Source organism: Littorina saxatilis, linkage group LG12, assembly GCF_037325665.1.
Source record: "Littorina saxatilis isolate snail1 linkage group LG12, US_GU_Lsax_2.0, whole genome shotgun sequence".
NCBI lineage: Eukaryota > Metazoa > Mollusca > Gastropoda > Littorinimorpha > Littorinidae > Littorina > Littorina saxatilis.
Window position 1 is genome coordinate 25,523,101 of NC_090256.1, and position 20,369 is coordinate 25,543,469.

At 39.3% G+C, this 20,369-nt stretch overlaps 2 protein-coding genes across 5 annotated transcripts in view; one reads left to right on the forward strand and one right to left on the reverse strand.

Moving 5' to 3' along the window:
• Positions 1–1,028: 1,028 nt before the first annotated feature.
• On the reverse strand, positions 1,029–11,996 carry LOC138981610 (protein farnesyltransferase/geranylgeranyltransferase type-1 subunit alpha-like). The gene is made up of 8 exons (XM_070354584.1): positions 11,806–11,996; positions 8,224–8,338; positions 6,668–6,772; positions 6,086–6,196; positions 4,862–5,023; positions 4,199–4,261; positions 3,412–3,586; positions 1,029–2,089 (listed from the first exon to the last, which is right to left on the reverse strand). The coding sequence occupies exons 1-8, from the start codon at positions 11,945–11,947 to the stop codon at positions 1,976–1,978; spliced, it is 987 nt and encodes a 328-aa protein (XP_070210685.1). The 5' UTR covers positions 11,948–11,996; the 3' UTR covers positions 1,029–1,975.
• Positions 11,997–12,070: 74 nt separating this feature from the next.
• Positions 12,071–20,369, forward strand: part of LOC138981608 (FHF complex subunit HOOK interacting protein 2A-like) — a 30,837-nt gene continuing 22,538 nt past the window's right edge. For all 4 annotated transcript variants that reach the window (XM_070354580.1, XM_070354581.1, XM_070354582.1 and 1 more), the window contains exons 1-5: positions 12,071–12,224; positions 13,092–13,170; positions 14,656–14,828; positions 16,693–16,797; positions 18,088–18,210. In XM_070354580.1, the coding sequence (XP_070210681.1) occupies positions 12,168–12,224; positions 13,092–13,170; positions 14,656–14,828; positions 16,693–16,797; positions 18,088–18,210 (537 nt within the window). In that variant the 5' untranslated portion in view covers positions 12,071–12,167. The remainder of the gene's footprint in view (positions 12,225–13,091; positions 13,171–14,655; positions 14,829–16,692; positions 16,798–18,087; positions 18,211–20,369) is intronic.

Below are 20,369 nucleotides of genomic sequence, written 5' to 3' on the forward strand. Positions count from 1 at the left end.
CTGTCTGTGCGTGTGTGTGTGTGTGATAGAAACTTTAACATTTGAAGACGTCACATTATGGCGTAAGAGGGTTAGACGTCACGCGAAGGAATTACTGAAAGTCTCGGTCATTGTTATTTTGAGCGGGCCGAGACTAGTTGGCAGTCGTGTCCCTGTAAGTAGGCTACATGCAGACAGACAGATCTAGATCTAGTGTCTCGCTTTCTTGCACAGTGTCACCTATGCTTACTGTGTGTGTGTGTGTGTATGTGTGTATGTGTGACGGAGTGATTGAGTTTGTGTTACTGTTTGTCGATTTCTTACGTGAGCCTTGAAGGCTTCGCCTCTTGTCTTAGTTGGCATGCACACTTTGCAGTGACTGAGTATTGGTTTTGCAATTGCAAGGTAAAAAAAAATAAAAAAAAATAAAAAAGAAAGCTGTTAAGCTTTTTAAAACTCTATACCATGTTGGTTCAGAAATCAGTGTATGCAGATATTACCTTCTGGGCAACAGAGATCTCTTTACCTTCACAATTGGGTAGATGATACATAAGCATTCCCAGGTAATCAAATTGCAAAGGGTTGTACAAAAGGATATGCCACACAATAAAACAACAATCCTAATTGGTACCAGAAATAATTACGCTGTCTGGTACGCAAGTGAACAAAATGTAAAACAAACAAAAAAGAAGAAATAAACCCACACAGATAAACAGCAATATGATTCAACGTCAATCTGAAAGCATGTGCCCATGCCATTTCACTCACATTACTGTGCTAATCCTCCCCCACCTCCCTAAAAATGCAGTGAAATAAAGACAAGGTCAAAATAGATTGTTTTCAGCTGTATTCTTAGACAAAGAAGTCAACCCTATACAATTTGATTTCTTGACTGATTTACTCATTTATCTTGCTAAAAATATAACGTACACTTTACTTTTTTGATTTCTGCTCATTAACTGATACAGTGGACCCCCCCTCCCCCCCTTTTTTTCAGAACCCCCAATTTAACAACACACACACACACACCCCCCCCCCCCCCCCCCCTTCTTTCTTTATTTGGTGTTTAACGTTGTTTTCAACCACGAAGGTTATATCGCGACGGGGGAAGGGGGGAGATGGGACCTCCCCCCCCTCCCTCCCCCTTTGACCTTGCTTTTTCAGATTCTTTGTTTATAACTTCAGTAACTTTACCTCCATCTTAATACTCCCTCCTAAGACCTGATTTTGTGAGATGTTTGAAGGTTGTAAAAGGGGCGTTCCACAGCACCATTCTTCTTGTGTACACACTCAAGTAGACCAACACAGGTCCAGGGCCAACACAAACAAAAAGTGAAAAACCTGAAAGGCCAGGGTCCACGGTGGCAGGGGCAAAGAACAGACTCTCCTGGTACCAAAATGTATGTTAATAAATTAAAAAATAATACACATCTTGCCTCCATCAACTGTCCAAACTAAAACTAAAAACAAATTGTTTTTAAGTTCAACTTTTAAGAAACCGGATTTTCCGGTTTTAACAGTTTTCAAAAACTGGATTTCCGGCGAGAACCGGAAAGGTGTAAGCCCTGCAGATCTGTCCAGGCTTCCTCTTGGAATCAAGAGTATTCGTCCACTTCGACACATACTGAAAATCCAGTGCCGGAATATTTTGCTGAATAAATTTAGCAGATTGACATAGGTGTCAGTTACAAAATCAATTCAGCCAAAAATTCCTGCTCTGCACTAAAAAATAGTAGTGGGGTTGTTGATTTCCAATGTATGTCCAAGTCCAAGTGTAAGGATGCTTTTAGCCCAGGTAAAAATCCTGAACAGATCCGTGATGGCGAACATGATCGCTTACATGAGAAAGAATGTACCTTGAAGGAAGGTCACTACACACTTGGAGCACTCTTCATCATAAAACAGGTGGTGATTGCAAAAGCAAGGTCTATACACTGCATGAAACAGACGGACAGAGGCATATTGGTAACAATTAAGTAAAGTCACATGGGCGTCATCATGATTTCTCATCGGGCATTTCTTTGCCGTATTTGGAAGCCAGGTTGCGAGACATGTACTGCCAATACTCTCCGCGAATGGTGTCATGCTCATCCGCAAGGGCAGTGCACAGCTGAAACATAAAAGACCAAGCACTGAATTCTGTTGTACGGATATGTTATTCAGTCTGCTATCACCCTTCTTCAATCAATCAATTCATTTTGTTTACATTTCTCTGCTATTAATCATCTTTTAAAATACCAGACTCCGCACTGGACATAACAGACTAAACCATCATAATATGGCCACAAAGCTGAAGCTAGTTCCCTCCCCCCTTTGTCCGTGTGGCAAGAATCAGACAGCAGAGCACATCCTGCAGGCTTGTCCATACCACAGTGCTCTGAGGGACACCATCTGGCCAGAGACAGCGCTACAAAAGAAGCTATACGGCCCCAAAGAGGACTTATAGAGGACAGCACGTTTCGCCCTGCAGTCCGGACTGACGATCTAACAGCGAACGACAAGAAGAAGAAAAATACCACTCTGTGTTCCTTTCATACTTTGAAGAGAGCAACACATTATTCACACAAAATGTCACAACAGCCAAACAAGTCATGACAAAACAGACAATAACCACAACATAAATGTTGAACACAGTATATCATGAACAAAACTTTTGACAGACTGTACCCATTCAGCACTTCCCACTTTCTCAGTGTACCAAACTGACCGGATCTCTTAAAATTTGCATGGTCAAAATAATGAAGAATCAAGAGAACTTGCGTCATTTTGCGTGAAATATGCTTAGTTTCACTTTTACATTCCTTCTCTGTTTGACTTAGTACTCTGAATCTGCTGCTCATTACGGGCCAATAAAAAAGCAAAGTAGTGGAAATGCATTTTCAGCATGGTTCATTACATGAGAATGTTTGTGAGAAAATCGAAAATTTTACATATTTATAACGCAAGGAGAGTGATCGGCTACAGCGGTATCATAAGTGTCCTTTGGTGGATTCACATAGACATATGGGAGGGGAGGGGTACACTGTCCTGTAAACACAGCATGCATACAGAAGCACCCTACAACTGACCTCCAAGGCTCTCTACAGTCCTGTAAACACAGCCTGCATACAGACGCACCCTACAACTGACCTCCAAGGCTCTCTACAGTCCTGTAAACACAACCTGCATACAGACGCACCCTACAACTGACCTCCAAGGCTCTCTACAGTCCTGTAAACAGCCTGCATACAGACGCACCCTACAACTGACCTCCAAGGCTCTCTACAGTCCTGTAAACACAACCTGCATACAGACGCACCCTACAACTGACCTCCAAGGCTCTCTACAGTCCTGTAAACACAACCTGCATACAGACGCACCCTACAACTGACCTCCAAGGCTCTCTACAGTCCTGTAAACACAACCTGCATACAGATGCATGTTAAAACTGACCTCTAATGCTCTCTGCAGCACGTCTTCAGGTTTATCACAGCCCAGCTCCAGCATTTCTTCACAGGTGTCCACCATGCAGGCCAGCAGGTGAGGGGAGCGGTGCGAGTCGTCATACAGCTTCTGGCAGAACTCCTTCAGCCCTGGGTACTGCGACAACTTGCGGTCCAATAGAACTCTGCAAGCCAATGTTTATTTCGTCAGATAATTGAGCAGTACACACACACACACACACACACACACACATAATCTGTCTTTTGTGTGTGTGCAAAATTGCTTGAGGTATGGGCACTGCAGCAGCTTGTAATCCATCAGAACTCTACACACAAAGGTCCGATTTATAAAAGAGTGGACAATTAGAGCAAAAAAGCTCAAAGTATTATCTGGCAAAACTCCTTCAGCCTTTCAGTCTATTTGTCTAATTTTAGATGTCTAATTTAACTCTTTTTTTTATATATATATTTCTTTTATACAATATTCATAGTAAGACATCACAACCACCTCAGTTCTCAAAAACACTGCAGGTGATCTTCCCATGCTGATAAGGCACATCATTGAAACAGCAGGATAATTCATAACCTACATTCTCTCATGAAAACAGCATGCTAAGTAATAAGGCAAATTCTCTTAAAAACATTGCAGCAGCTGAATGAGTTCCCATTCAGCCAACAAATCCAACACCACCTCAACAAACCCTGGTAATACATGGAAGGCCATCCGATAAGGAAAGAAAAGCAACATAGAGTTTTATGTTGAATGACAATTTTCACAGTTTCTAATGATTACATACCCTTTCAGATAATTCCACGAGCTTTCATTGTTGGGGGCTTTCTTGATGTAATCTTGAGCATATCTGGCAGACAAAAATAGCACAATAGGAGATCGAGTATAAAACAGAGATACATCCATCGTAATGATAAATCCGGACTAGGATTTGTTCCCTCACATGGAACTGATCAAAACATTACTACTGATATGATAACAACACCAGTCACAGACGCACATTTAGAATGATCATGCAGCATCAACAGACCATACACTTCACACTCAAGAATGAAAACAAAGAGTGGACATCTTTTTTAAAGGCCTACCCTGTCTCGTAGAAAACAGATTGCCTCCCCACCTCTGATCTGGCCAGACTTAAGCAAGGGACAAGACCATCCCTCCAACAATCAACACCCTGACTGCTTGCTGTGGTGAGTTCCAATTTTTGTATGAATTAATTTCTGAAAAAGGCACCAGTGCCTTTCAAGAAATTTTTTTTTAAAACAGAGTGCACAGAGAGCACCAAGCCTGTCCAATTTTGGTATGTGACCAAGTGGAGGGATGGTCTTGTCCCTTGCTTAAGCCTGGCCAGATCAGAGGTGGTGCGAGGCAATCTGTTTTCGAGAGGTGGAATGGACCTTTAACGTCCACTATTAATCTTAATATTCAAAGGGTTCAAACAACATACTTGACTTCTCTTTTGACCACATCATCAGTGAACCCTGTGGTATTGGAGACAACAAAATGGCGCTGGTTCCAAGCGGAGTTGTTGCGTAGGTCCTCCTTGATCAATGTATCCACGTATTCCAGCTCTTTGTCAAACAGGTTGTACGTCAGCAGCACCCATTGCCTAAAATTATAAAAATAACACAAATTTATTAACCTATCATCAGCGAACCCAAAACTCTAGTTCCACCACATGAGAACGCCCCAACATCATCTGTATTGCTTGACATTGTCGCAGACAAAAGGATTTTTCTTACATTATGCCTGTTTGCAACTGAAATACACAAAACAGAGAAAAATGGAACGCTAAAATTATGTCATCTGCATTGAACAACACACAGTTCTTGTTTCGTGAGAACAGATTGTCAGCGTCGAGAAATGACGATTTTGCACAATGAAGAGAATTCCTAATCAGGCACTCACTTTCTGTATCGTTATCCATGCGTGCTGCAATATCGTTTCTTTTTTACTTTACGAGAGGTTCACCGAATATTTTCACAAGATGTGAACGTAAGCAAATCAGACTTCGCGCGACAGAAACTTGCCCATTTTGTCACTACAGAGAGCGACCTTGGCATTGGTGACGTCAAAATTGAATGTTCGAAAACAAATTACTTTTTTTTCTCTCAATATACGTAATTTTTTACCAATGTTCTGTATCTCCAGATTGTTTTGGCATCAAAGTAATTGTGGTTTATGCACAGATTAACATTTAAGCTGAGAAATATGCAGTGAAATAGACAAGACTACTTTCAAGCGCGGCGTTACTTACCGAACAACACTTTATGAGGCCCTACATGGGATGTAAGTAGACTTGGCATTGAGACAAAAAACATAACAGACTACTAACTGCAAAAAGAGTATATTTCATCGTGATTTCTTTGTTTAGTGGGGCACTGACGGGGGAAAGCCTCGCCCCCCTGTAAGTGCCCCACTAAACAAAGAAAGTCTCTCAGGATTCCCAATGTGAGTTAAAAATAGAACATTGTGTAATCTCTATATCACTGACTTTCTATAATAACTAAAGATTTGATATGCTGTAGTTGCACTGGCTAACAACAATCATATATATTTACTCGTCACTTTCTATATTCTCATATTGCACTGACAAATATTCATCCACATTCAGAACTCAAAACAGACCCAGTAACAATAAAATGTTCACACACCCATACAATGTAATTACCTGTGTTGCCAGGCATGGTAGTTTTTGGCATCATCACGAAGTATTTTGCGAGTGAAATCCAACTCTTTACTTGGATCTTCCACCCATTCGACAATCACCTTGCGATGATGCCTGATGAACAAGAGGGTAAACATAGATAAGTGAATCCAGATAAAAAATACAATTGGTGTCGGATGTGTATGGACAGAAAGTGCAAGCTACTGTGTCCTCTTTTCCTCTGTTTATTTAAAAAATAAATAAAAACTGTGATAAAAAACAAACAAAGTTCAAACAGGTAAATCTAATGCATTTTATTTAAATAATGTCTTCCGCCTTGACATAAAAGCTGAAAGAATCGAACAGTTGTTAAACTATAAAAAAAAAATTTAAATTCAGATTAAGTAATTAATTTCTGTGGCAAGAATGACTCACATGCACCTATTTTCAATACATACATTTTCTTTTGAAACCGTACACAAAAATATGATACAAGTGTTTGATTCACATACAACTGTCTTGCAAAGTGACCTTTTTATGCAGCTTGTAGTAGTATTCATCAATGAAGTCAGTCAGCAAAAAACACCTAAAAGAGTACAAACTTACCAGACTTGGTAATTCTTGGGGTGGTCCTCAATGACTTGTGTGATATATCGCATTTCATCCTTCAAGTCTTTGTCAAGTTCCTGGAGGACCATTCGTCGATAATGCCTTGAAAAAATAAAATAAAACCAAGCCCATTCAACACAACATGCAGTTAGCACCCATGGAACACATTAATGCACGCCTATTATTTTGAATGCAATTTCTTCACCACCTGGTGGCAAAACCTTCACTAAAACAGGCTCCTTCTCTCCTCAAAGGGGCACAGTGCTAGCTTTCAGGGATTTATGCAGCTGAAATGTAGGGTATTAGCCTGTTGTAAAATAAAAATGACACTTGTGGCAAAACCTGTTTGTCACAAAAGCATACAACCCCATGAGACAAAAATATATAGCGTGTGTGAAAGAGTGCAAGTGACTGTGATATTTCGCTCCTTATTTACTATTTCTATGAAAATTGAAAAAGTTGATTGGATCGATGTATTCATGTACGATTATGCCTTTTGATGTTTGTCTTTGTGTGTATGTGATGTGATGTGGTGCCTAAAGAAAAATGTACATGTTTATGCACAATGAAAATGGACATTAACGTTTTCTTATCTGATCTAAGCACATCATTTATCAGCAGTCTTTGTGTGAATGAAACCTAACCTGCACCTGGCTGACAAATGTAATCCACACATCACTGAGTCTACCTGTAACGAGACTTGGGAACTAGGACACATGAAAGTTGTCAATCAGTCCAAAACACTGAGAAATTCTGGCTCTGAATCTCAAAAACGGCTCTTTAAAAGCCTCCCGTAAACCATCACTGAGCTCCCCGAGCCTCTACATTCAGTGCAAGCATACTTCCATTTGAACGCTCACCAAACGGGAACATCCTGGCTGCTTTCTGTCAAGAGTGAGACATTTTCAAAGAATTTATTTTCGTAGACTATCCGAACGGACCTAACTTTTAAAATCTAAATAATAAATTGACAGCTTGTTACACAAACATTCTTAAATCATAAAAGAATTCTTTTTTCATCAAAACAAGATCAGTACAATTTGAAGTTTTGAAAGTTTGAAAAAAGAAAAGCCCGGAAACGTGTCACGCAAAAAGTCTTTCTCATAGCAGACGACGGTTCTGCATAGCGCCAGTTCCTCTGAACGGTCAACCACCACCGCTCTAGTTCGTGTGACTTGCAGCCGTTTGTTGCGTTTTAGATTCAGAGGTACACAATAACGTGCTATTGCAGATAAGCTTACAGCGAGTCGCATTGAAATCACAAACTGACGACTAAATTGTGAAAAAAAAAGGAAACTGGATCACACGGGTTCACGATGGCCCAGGGGTAAGATAAACCACGCAAAAATAAATTCTTTCAAAATTGCTCGCTCTTTACGGAGGGCACCTAGGATAAAAGCCTGACAGTGTCTGTGATGGTTTACGGGAGGCTGACTGTGCCTTTCATACATGCTGTACATTTGGGGCCAATTTCAGTCCAAGCTTCTTATGCGTTTTTACATGTATGTATCGCTACACTCACACTACAAACTTGGAGAATTATGTGAGCTTACCACACTGAGTAGTTGGCTGGGTTTAAGTCTGCAGCATCTTTTGTGAGCTGTAGCACTCTTTCTGTTTTCTCCTCCTTGGCGACCACAGCTCGGAAGTAGTCATACACATCCTTGACTGAAAGAACAGAAGAGAAGTATAAGAAAAAATCATGAAAGAGCATTAACCCCCAACATTTATCTCCATTCTAAGACATTCTTCCTTTTTTTCCTCAGACTTTGGGAGGTTCAGCAAAACCTTTTAACGTCAGGCTGTTTAGATGACAGTACACCTCCAATTCTGCTACTGGTGTATATGCCTTGCCGTGGCGTAGCAGCTTGCGTGCCCTGATGATCCAAAGAGCTATGCCGGCCGGAGCCTTCATAGTGCTCCTGGCAGGTGTAACCACGCCGGACAGGTCTGAGGTGAATGGGGCCAGACTAAGTATACACCCTGGCCCTCCAGGTTGGGGGTTGTGCGAAGGGCTAACAACTCATCCATGGAAAAAAAAGTACTCGTTACAGAAACGTCAACAAGAGATACAAGGAACATTTCGGCCCTGGGAGTGCCCAGGATCGGAGTGCCTGGCGAGCTCTTGTTGGCGGCCTATGCCCCGGACGGGGTCAAAGGCATAGATGAGATGATGATGACACCTCCAATTAAAGGACGCCTTCTCTTTTTGAGTAAGTAATCTGCAATTACTATGCTATTGTTAATTTTACCAAACAATATTTCAGTTGTGAAAGGTGACCCAAACTGGGATACTTTGGGCAGGTTCAAAGGGTGTCATCTGGTACCATTGTAAGTTATAATATGCACACACATAACAATGAGACCGGAGCTTGTGAGCTGTGTGTTCATACACTGAGCACAAACATAAGGCCAAAAAAAAAAAAATTGTCTGTTTCTGGTCACCCGACCGACCCTAAATTTCGGCGCCGACCCTAAACTTTTTTTTTCCAAACTCAAAATTTTTTTAACATTTTTGGTGGTAAAGGACAGGGTGAGAAAATGAACAACAAAAACGTGTGAAAACGAAAGTCCGCTGACGATTTGTAAATGTGTTGAGTGTCTTGTCTCTATGTATAGTGAATCCAGTCTCTTTGCGCGATTTTTAAAGTTAGTTTTATTGGTCTACATTTGGGGTAAAAAAAAAATAAATAAATAAAAAAATAAAAAAAATTAAAATCCCTACCTACCGACCCTATTTTTTTTAGCCATGTTACCAGAAACAGACAATTTTTTTTGTGTGGCCTAAATAGAATTCATTGCAGGTTTAATCCCATTGTGTCTGTACACCCCCCCCCCCCCTCACACACACACACACCCCACCCCTTCTTCAAACACAAAGCTGATACCCACACATTGACAAGCTGGCATTCCATCTCCTTTTGTCCTCAACTGGCAAAAATACAACTAAAGATTTTGGCAACCTGGGAGCTCAACAAGGAAATCCAGGAATGGCAGCAGTAATCAGAGAGGACGGTGGGGTAAAATAACTGCACATAAGCAAGTACACCACCTATAATTGGTATCTGCACTACTTTACACTTTAGTCAAGCCACAAGAATTTACTATCTCATTCACTCAGGATTATATGCTACAGCGCTGCATTCGACTCTGACTCACAGAAGCGCACAGACCTGTAGATGTACACAGGAAAATTTTTAAATTGAATCACCGAACAAATACATTAAATCTTAAAAGGTCTAATTAGTTCATACAACTCATTCATCCTTGAATCCTCTTGGCCTATTGACAGGTTAACATTCATTTCCATTTTTATCCCCATGTTGTAAATGTAATGTGCACTAGCGTTTCAATTCTACGTGATTACATAACATTAACACAGTATAAATAATCCATAACTCATAAGAGTCATAAGTTGATCAAGAGCTGCTAACTTTTTCTGGCACTTGCTGATTTGCATACATAATACAGTACGAGCAGGAGAAAGATTTGGGTGTAACATTTGACGATCACCTGAGTTTTGACAAACATATCCAAAACATAATAAATAAAGCGAATAAAATGCTTGGCATAATAAAGAGAACATTTTCCTATCTTGACAATGACACATTTACACAATTGTATAAAGCATTGGTTAGACCACATTTAGAATATGCCAACGTTATCTGGCATCCGAATCTAAAACATCAATCAGCCGCCCTTGAAAGGGTGCAAAGGAGAGTGACAAAACTGGTTAAGGCCTTGAAAAACATGACATATGTTGAAAGACTACGGGTACTCAATCTCCCGACCCTTAAATCGAGAAGACTCAGAGGCGACCTGATACAGACCTACACAATCTTTCAGGGTATTGATAATGTCAAAGTCGAGTCTTTTTTCAAGAAGTCTACCACTGATGTAATGAGGAAAAATACGGACAAAATCTTTATTGAATTTAGTAAAACTAATATCCGGAAACATTCCTTTTCTAACAGAGTTGCACCATCATGGAACACACTGTCTGATGTTAAAAATGCACAAACTATTAACACTTTCAAAAATCTGCTGGACATACAAAAACTTATAACTGAGTCACTTTATTTGTAAGATAATTGATATTGAGTAAATATGACTTTGAGCATGTTAATATGATTGACCTGCAAGTGCAACAAATTTGATAATGAGATGGGACGCGAAAAAAGCTGTGAGACTTATGGATACCAATCCAGTCCCTAACCACTAACTACTAGTACTGACATATTTGCATTTCTCATAAATAGTACAAATAGCAATTCTGCTTTGTAAATTGATGATGTGCCAAGGCAAAAAAACATCATACAGGAACCAGCAATAACAACATATAAACTTAAATGTTGCTCTCCAGATGTGACACTGATTGACTGGTATTCAAGGTAAAATATTTCACAGTTTAATTCTAAGAACACTTCAATTCTATGAATGATGAATTTATACCAAAATGTTTCCTGTTTCTCCATGATATCAAATAATGGTCCAAATATATATTTTTACTAAACCATCTGATCATGTGGACAATGCCAACCCATATAATAGTTAGCAAGTCTCTCTCAGTCTCTGATGATGTATCAATTACCTAGGTCTAACTCTAAGACAGAGACACACTCACTCAGAGAGACAGGCAGATTGAGCTAGGGGAGGAGAGGGAGAGGGGTAGTCTTGGTAACATGCCAGCTAGTTTGCTGGAGATGAGCCTTCTCACTTCTGTCCTGAAACTAGTCTAGGCATCACTACAATTACAACAACAAAAAACACAGGAGCTCGATCATTCTTTTCTACGCAGAAACCTCAAAGAACAAGTGTGGGCGTTTTGCTTCCTTAGTGCTGGTTCTCATGAACAGTGCATCTTCATTTCACTTTATCCTAACGCTTTTGCGATGCATCATACATACAGCGCCAATTTCTAGTGCCGTTGGCGTTCAGTGACGAAATAGAAGCAGGTGGGCTCTACGCCAACTTCAAAACGGTAAACATAACAGAAGTCAGCAGAGACCCTTCAGGCCCCTCCCCCGCATCAGCTCTGCACTGTTAGTAGGCATAGCACTGAGAGTGAGAATCTGAGAGCAATGAGAAGCACCACCAAAACACACACATTTAGAAAGGAATGTTCGGGTACTTACATTTTTCCGAATACGCAATTTGAACAACAGGTTCTTGACCGTCATCTTGAGGAATTGGAGTAATATCTTTCCATTCTGGGCGGTCCTTATAAGGTACCCACGTGTCGGAATTGATAGTTTCGTCTGAGCTGCCTTCCGACATGTTGTCAGTGTCTTCGATCGTTCCCGCTGTAACACGACTGTGGCCGAGAACTGTCGAGTGAACTCGGAGAAACGAACGACGATTACCGAACGAAAGTAGATTCGTTCATTTCCGGACCGGAAGTAGTTTTAACTTGAATGGAGGATTGGACGTTCCCACATTGAAAGTGAAAGAGTAAATTTAGTTTTCAGAGAATGCGCAGGTGTCATAAACGTCCCAGATGAATAGGAAAATGTTCTCCAAATTGTCTAACTTCTTACAGAATGCGGTTGATACGGTATGTATGCTTGAATGATGTTGATGGTTGAAGCAATCGTTGCATCAAGATGTGAAAGTTAGACTTGAGCAAATGTCGTCTGCAAATGTTGACATCAGTAGATCAAATCCGGATGGGTTTGTTTAAATAATAACACACTGCCAATACGCATTCGGATTGCATGTATAGAAGATTTTGCCCCTGTATACACTCCGGCGTTAACTTTTGTTCGCGAAGCAAATTTTTCATTCAAAGCCACTTTGTGATAGGAACGCAGAGCAGTTGGTTGTCACATTTGGAGTACAAAAACAAAAACAATCTGATACACCACGGCCTTTACATTAATGTAGATTTCATTCTTCAAGTGTACATAAAAGACCAGAAAACCACATCAACACTCGAAGTGTCATTCGACGCCATTTTTCGAAGTAATTAACACAGTGCACTTTCACAGTATTAAAGCACGCTTGAGACAAACACACAAAAAACAAACACACACTAAAACTGATGCTGCACGGTAGATTATTGTTGGATTATTGAACACACTTTGAGTGTGTATCGACCCTGAAGAGGTTGTCTATATATATATATATATATATATATATATATTATATACTGTGTGATTGTACATTATTTGCCAACCCTCGACACTCCGAAAAAGAGATAGCGGATGTCAATGTCAGATTGAATTTTCATTGTCTACTTCCTAACCACTTGTAAGGGGGCATTTCATCGGCTAAAGATTTGTAACAGAGCTTTTCACTGTGAGAGTGTATACAGACCCATCGATCCTGTATACACTCGGAGTGTGTATAGCTTTTGCCTATAAGTATAATTGTCAACTGTGATTAGAAATACGATGACAGCTTAAGTTTGGCTTTGTTTCAGTTTGCTCCAAACTTGACCCCACTGGAAGAGTTTGTGTACCACTGGAAGTGTGTAACCAATTTCTTTGTTGACAACAAAGGTAAGTCTGACTGACAGAAACGTACTGAGAAAGGATTTATAAGAACAACTACCGCAGCGATGCTGGAGGTATCCCACAAACGCTATACTGTAATCGATTTGAGAAATGTTCATGCGGATAATACATGATAAAGAAGGAATCTTTCTGCCCTAACTCAGGCTACAGTTGGGGATTGAAGTTCACGAAAAGTTGGGAACATACTAACTTAAATACGGTGGGTGCCGACCAATTCTTTGATTTTAGGGCCGCTTTGTTGGGGTAGAATTTCCGAGACTACAGCAATTATGTTCGTGCAAGCAGACAACGTCACGATGATTTTACATCAACGCATCGTGACGTCATCCCCTCTCTTGGGTCTTTCTCTCGTGCGCGTGGCGTTTGTGTGTTTGCATGTTTATGTGCACAAGTGTGTGTGTGTGTGTGTGCATGCATGTTTGTGTGTGCGTAGTTATGTGGATGTGTGTGTGTGTGTGTGTGTGTGTGTGCGAGACAGAGAGAGAGAGTGTGTGTGTGAGAGAGAGAGAGAGAGAAAGAGAGGGGGAGGAGAGTGAGAGGTGATTTGTCCTTCGTGAGGGTTATGCAGTGCCTTGGCATTGCACTTCTACTTAATTGTTTATTTATTTTATTCATTTGCACAAAATTGATCAAAAGAACACACGAAATTGCCTTGCATTCTTTCATCTTCTCATCAGCTATGTATTTTGTTGGTGTTAATGTTAGAAATTTCTTCTCTGTATGTGATTATAATTTACATTGCTTCAGAGTTTTTGCATTGAGTCAAAACTCAAACGCCTGTTAATAATGACAGTCTAGTTAGTGCATGCTAAGTCACACTGTGCAGCACCGATTAACCTCAAAGAAGTATAATCACACTTTTAATTTTATTTTTAATATTAATTATTAGGCACAAAAAAAAGTTGTATGTTTCTGGTAACATGGCTACAAAAAATAGGTAGGCAGGGATTTTTTTTTTTAAATATTTTTTTTTTTGTCAGGGTAGAAAATAACTATACAGTGACGCAAAGAGACTGGACTTACTATACAAAGAAAAAGACAACACATTACAAAACAAATGAGACAAAAGGGATGCGGGGTTATCACCCTTGTGTCGTCTGCCGTCAGTTACTTTTGTTTTGACGCTTTTTTTAAATTTTTTTTTTACAAAAGCAATAAAAAAAAGTCTAGGGTCGGCGCGAAAAAACTAGGTAGGGTCGGGTGACCAGAAACATACAACTTTTTGGGGGGGCCTTAGCACTGACTACACTACACTTACTCTTTTACAAGCTTTTAGTTTTAACTTATGACAAATGAAAGGTCTAAATGTAATTTTGTATGTGATTCAGACTTATTTGTATGGACCAACTGCCGCTTGCACATCCCCATAGTGTATATATATATGAACATGGAGCCATGTACCATAAAGAAGAATTACTTTGCGTATCAACAGTTTTAAACTCTGATGTGTTTGCCCTTTTATTTCTTTAGATGGGCGTCAGCGCATTGAAGAGACAGCGATTGGTGGCCACATTGAGAGAATGCTGGAGATCCTGCAACAGGAGGAGATTGGATCCGGGGAGATAGGAACCACTGGACCGTGTCTGGAATACCTGCTGCAGCACAGGCTTCTTGACACCCTCTATACGCTTGGACGAACAGATGTTAGTTTTTTAGTTGTGTACAATATATATCCCATGACCTCCCTTCTTTGTCTCTGTTACTTCAGTATGGGTATATATGTTGTATTTTTATAGCTCAATAAATACATCATGGACTCCAAAAAATATATGATAGTGCAGATTCCGATTTGGGCAAAGAACTACTTTCCTCCCGACCTTTGACCTTGCGCCAAACAAATAGATTGTAATACACTCTTAATTGTTTTGCTGCTAAAGAGTTCTATCCTCAGTTTTATTAACCCGTGCATAACACTAGTTTGAACAGTCGAACACTATCACAATGCCCATGGCTACAAACCAAAACAAAAAAACGAGTACCCTCCCTTGCATCGAAGCAGACGACTGTTCGTGAGAGTCTGTCACAGTGTCGGTGTGGGAACTGACAGAAGCTAGGGAGCACAGATAATAGAAGCCCTGTCACATAGACTAATCACACAATCAATACACTTTTGGCTCATGTTTTAAATGACAGTTTCGAGTTTGTGAGTCAAACTCAAAGCAACAACACTGGTCTGGTGTCATGCGTAGCGGGACCGAAAAGCGTCCGTACTGCATGGTTTGGGGTGGCTTCGCTTCGTATCAAACATCGGCTGTTTCACGTATTTTGCGAGAAAGTCTACTCTTTTGCCTGGCTCTGCAGTAAGTCCACATTGGCGATGAAGGTATCCAAGAACTTAACATGTGTGCATTTTTCCGTAATCCAGTCATATTCCTTCAAAATGCAATCAATCGGCGGTGACAGACGTGTCAGCAATTCGCGACTTCACCAAGTCGGTCCCGTTTTCCTCACACCCATACCAGTTTAGGTTCATTCATGCAAACACACTCGCAAAACAGTTTATCACGTAGATACATTTCAAATAGGGAGCAAATGGTTAAATCTAAACCTACATATTTGTTCCCTAACATTTGCTTCTCTGTCAATAAGCCTAATTGTATAATAACATGTTCGAGAAAAACAACGTGGAATCGATTCTGAATCGAGTAAGCCAAATGGGTCCCAAACCCGTTTCGCCCGTTCTGCCGACCTGAAACGCAAAACAAAAGAATTGTGCGCTTCAACTAAATTAATTTCTATACGACTTCATTACTTTCTTGCAACTTATGAACCTTTACTTAAAGCTTTTAAATGGTCTGAAAGTAGTGTTACCGCGTACTTATCGATGCACTCATTCGTTTTATTTTTTTCAGCGACGGTCACTTAGTTTAAGGTTGCAAAAGGGCCAAGTCTCGCTGGCACCACTGTTTTACAGTCCACAGATCGCAACAGTGCCGCTAGTAGTCTACACTTTGTGTTTGATGGTAGAATGGGATATACAGATTACAACACGAGTGGTTTTTTATATGGCTTGTATTTCAGTCAAGACCCAGCGGGAATATCAATCGAGAGCCACTCGCCAGAGGCTCGTGTCTCCCGATGATATTCATCCGCTGGGTCTTGACTGAAATACAAGCCATATAAAAAACCACTCGTGTTGTAACCTATACGTATATATTTTGTTGTTATTGTAATTTTGATGAATCATACTGTTGTGTGGGTGTCTATGATTTGGTGGTGCCTCAAAATAACAATAACAATAACAATAACAGCACTTTATTGTCCATTAAAATATTACATAAAAATTGAAGCAAAATGAGGATATTTATGTTACTTTGTATGTGTACTAACAGTGACACCTTGAAGTAGTGTGTGTATATTTGTGCAATTTTTGCAATTTTCAGTTATCAGTCAGTAAATTGCAGATTGGTGTAGCGAGCAATTCTTTTGTTTTAATATTAGACAAAAAGAAAACAAATAGGGGGTGATATTACTTCTTTTGAATATAATTATATTCTTGCATTTCAGCAACCGCCAGGCATGAAGCAGGTTGTGCTGAGCTTCTTCACGCGCCTCTTATCGCGTCTGAAACACCCTCTGTTGCCTCACATTAACGTCCACAGAGCAGTGCAGGTATGTCAACCGAAATGCTGAGATGGTCAGCATTTATTATGAACTGATTAGCATTGAGTATTATAGGTCATTTGAATTTAGGAATGCATGTTCTTCGTTTGCAGATATGCGCATGTATAGTCTCTCTCTCTTGGAACACTGTTACTAAGGTGTATAGTGTTGGTGGTGTTATAATATTTTGAAAATGCAGAGAATTTTTCTACTTGAACGGATGCAGTTGAGTAACTTTTTTTTTATGTGATGGTCTATTCATTTTGAGTCAGGGCCAGGTATTTTAAGGTACTTTTTACATTTAGTCAAGTTTTGACTAAATGTTTTAACGTAGAGGGGGGAATCGAGACGAGGGTCATGGTGTATGTGTATGTGTCTGTGTGTGTGTGTGTGTAGAGCGGTTCAGACTAAACTACTGGACCGATCTTTATGAAATTTGACATGAGAGTTCCTGGGTATGATATCCTCACACGTTTTTTTCATTTTTTTGATAAATGTCTTTGATGACGTCATATCCGACTTTTCGTGAAAGTTGAGGCGGCACTGTCACGCCCTCATTTTTCAACCAAATTGGTTGAAATTTTGGTCAAGTAATCTTCGACGAAGCCCGGACTTCGGTATTGCATTTCAGCTTGGTGGCTTAAAAATTAATTAATGACTTTGGTCATTAAAAATCTGAAAATTGTAAAAAAAAAATTTTTTTTATAAAACGATTCAAATTTATGTTCATTTTATTCTCCATCATTTTTTGATTCCAAAAACATATAAATATGTTATATTTGGATGAAAAACAAGCTCTGAAAATTAAATATATAAAAATTATAATCAAATTTTTTTTTCGAAATCAATTTAAAAACACTTTCATCTTATTCCTTGTCGGTTCCTGATTCCAAAAACATATAGATATGATATGTTTGGATTAAAAACACGCTCAGAAAGTTAAAACAAAGAGAGGTACAGAAAAGCGTGCTATCCATCTCAGCGCAACGAATACCCCGCTCTTCTTGTCAATTTCACTGGCACTGCCTTTGCCACGGGCGGTGGAGTGACGATGCTACGAGTATACGGTCTTGCTGCGTTGCGTTGCGTTCAGTTTCATTCTGTGAGTTCGGCAGCTACTTGACTAAATGTTGTATTTTCGCCTTACGCGACTTGTCTTTTCTTTTACATTTACTGATTGAGGTACAACTTAGCAGTGGAACGATAAACAAAACATGATGCATACATGTATTATTCCGCTTGAGAAAGTATTCGGTGAAGCAAACTTGAAGTTCAACCATGCTCTAAATATTGTTTCAGCGGCTTGTAAAAGCCTGTGGAGAAGTGAAGGCAGCCCCCACAGAAAAAGAGGAGATAGAATTCCTGTGCACTGTCTGTGCCAAGATCAAAACAGACCCTTACCTCGTCAACTTCTTTCTGGAGGTATACAGATTTTCTCTGTGTGTTTGTCTGTGTACATTATATAACTATAATGTGTGTGTGTTTGTTCTTTTGGGGGTGGCATATGTCTATTTCAGTGTAGGTTTTATCTCAGGCTAGTAGTACCTGTAGTACAGTTATAAGTATCAATGTGTACCAAGATGATGCTGTGGTATACTCTGGCTTTAAAAATGGAGGGTTATGTTAACACAGTGCATAAGAATCATAAGACTAACAGTTGAGTTCAAGTCTGCCAATTTATTTCTGATGCTCTCTGCAATGTATAAAACTTTTTTGCATTTCGATTTTGAATCCAGATTTTTGTTATTCTTATTTTTGATTACTTTTAAAAGTAAACATTTTGTGAGTGTGTGTACTCAGTTCGGTGAGCACTCTTTTTACATTTAGTCAAGTTTTGACTAAGTGTTTTAACATAGAGGGGGAATCGAGATGAGGGTCGTGGTGTCTGTGTGTGTGTGTGTAGAGCGATTGAGAGTAAACTACTGGACCGATCTTTATGAAATTTTTCATGAGAGTTCCTGGGTATGATATCCCCAGACGTTTTTTTCATTTTTTTGATAAGGCCTAAAAAAAAAAATAGATGTGGTTACGGTAACCCGACCTACCCTATTTCTAGGGACCCTATAACTTTTTATTATATTTAGTCAAGTTTTGACTAAATATTTTAACATCGAGGGGGAATCGAAACGAGGGTCGTGGTGTATGTGCGTGTGTCTGTGTGTGTGTGTGTGTGTGTGTAGAGCGATTCAGACTAAACTACTGGACCGATCTTTATGAAATTTGACATGAGAGTTCCTGGGTATGAAATCCCCGAACGTTTTTTTCATTTTTTTGATAAATGTCTTTGATGACGTCATATCCGGCTTTTCGTGAAAGTTGAGGCGGCACTGTCACGCCCTCATTTTTCAACCAAATTGGTTGAAATTTTGGTCAAGTAATCTTCGACGAAGCCCGGACTTCGGTATTGCATTTCAGCTTGGTGGCTTAAAAATTAATTAATGACTTTGGTCATTAAAAATCTGAAAATTGTAAAAAAAAATAAAAATTTATAAAACGATCCAAATGTACGTTTATCTTATTCTCCATCATTTGCTGATTCCAAAAACATATAAATATGTTATATTCGGATTAAAAACAAGCTCTGAAAATTAAATATATAAAAATTATTATCAAAATTAAATTGTCCAAATCAATTTCAAAACACTTTCATCTTATTCCTTGTCGATTCCTGATTCCAAAAACATATAGATATGATATGTTTGGATTAAAAACACGCTCAGAAAGTTAAAACGAAGAGAGGTACAGAAAAGCGTGCTATCCTTCTTAGCGCAACTACTACCCCGCTCTTCTTGTCAATTCCACTGGCACTGCCTTTGCCACGGGCGGTGGAGTGACGATGCTACGAGTATACGGTCTTGCTGCGTTGCGTTGCGTTCAGTTTCATTCTGTGAGTTCGACAGCTACTTGACTAAATATTGTATTTTCGCCTTACGCGACTTGTTACATTTGTCAAAAAACCACACAAAAAACAAGAAAACGAGTGCAGAAAACGCAATGAAAGCGAAAGCGCTCGAGTCGCACACTTATTTCCCTGTCAAGTAGGTTTAATTTGTACACATTAGAAAAAAAAGTAAAAAAAAAAAAAAAGTGATTGCCTACCTTCCTACCCTTTTTTCTTTGGCTATGTTACCGTAACCACACCTATTTTTGTTTTGGCCTAACTGTCTTTGATGACGTCATATCCGGCATTTTGTAAAAGTTGAGGCGGCACTGTCACACCCTCATTTTTCAATAAAATTGATTGAAATTTTGGCCAAGCAATCTTCGACGAAGGCCGGACTTTGGTATTGCATTTCAGCTTGGAGGCTCAAAAATTAATTAATGACTTTGGTCATTAAAAATCTGAAAATTGTAATTAAAATTATTTTTTTATGAAACAATCCAAAATTACGTTCATGTTATTCTTCATAATTTTCTGATTTCAAAAACATATAAATATGTTATATTCGGATTAAAAACAAGCTCTGAAAATTAAAAATATAAAAATTATGATAAAAATTAATTTTCCGAAATCGATTTAAAAACAATTTCATCTTATTCCTTGTCGGTTCCTGATTCCAAAAACATATAGATATGATATG

Coding starts and splice junctions, on each gene's coding strand:
- LOC138981610 (XM_070354584.1), bottom strand. CDS start 11,947: ATGTCGGAAGGCAGCTCAGACGAAACTATCAATTCCGACACGTGGGTA. Junction 8,339..11,805: donor AATTGCGTATTCGGAAAAAT/GTAAGTACCCGA, acceptor CTGTTCTTTCAG/TCAAGGATGTGTATGACTAC. Junction 6,197..6,667: donor CCCAAGAATTACCAAGTCTG/GTAAGTTTGTAC, acceptor CTTGTTCATCAG/GCATCATCGCAAGGTGATTG.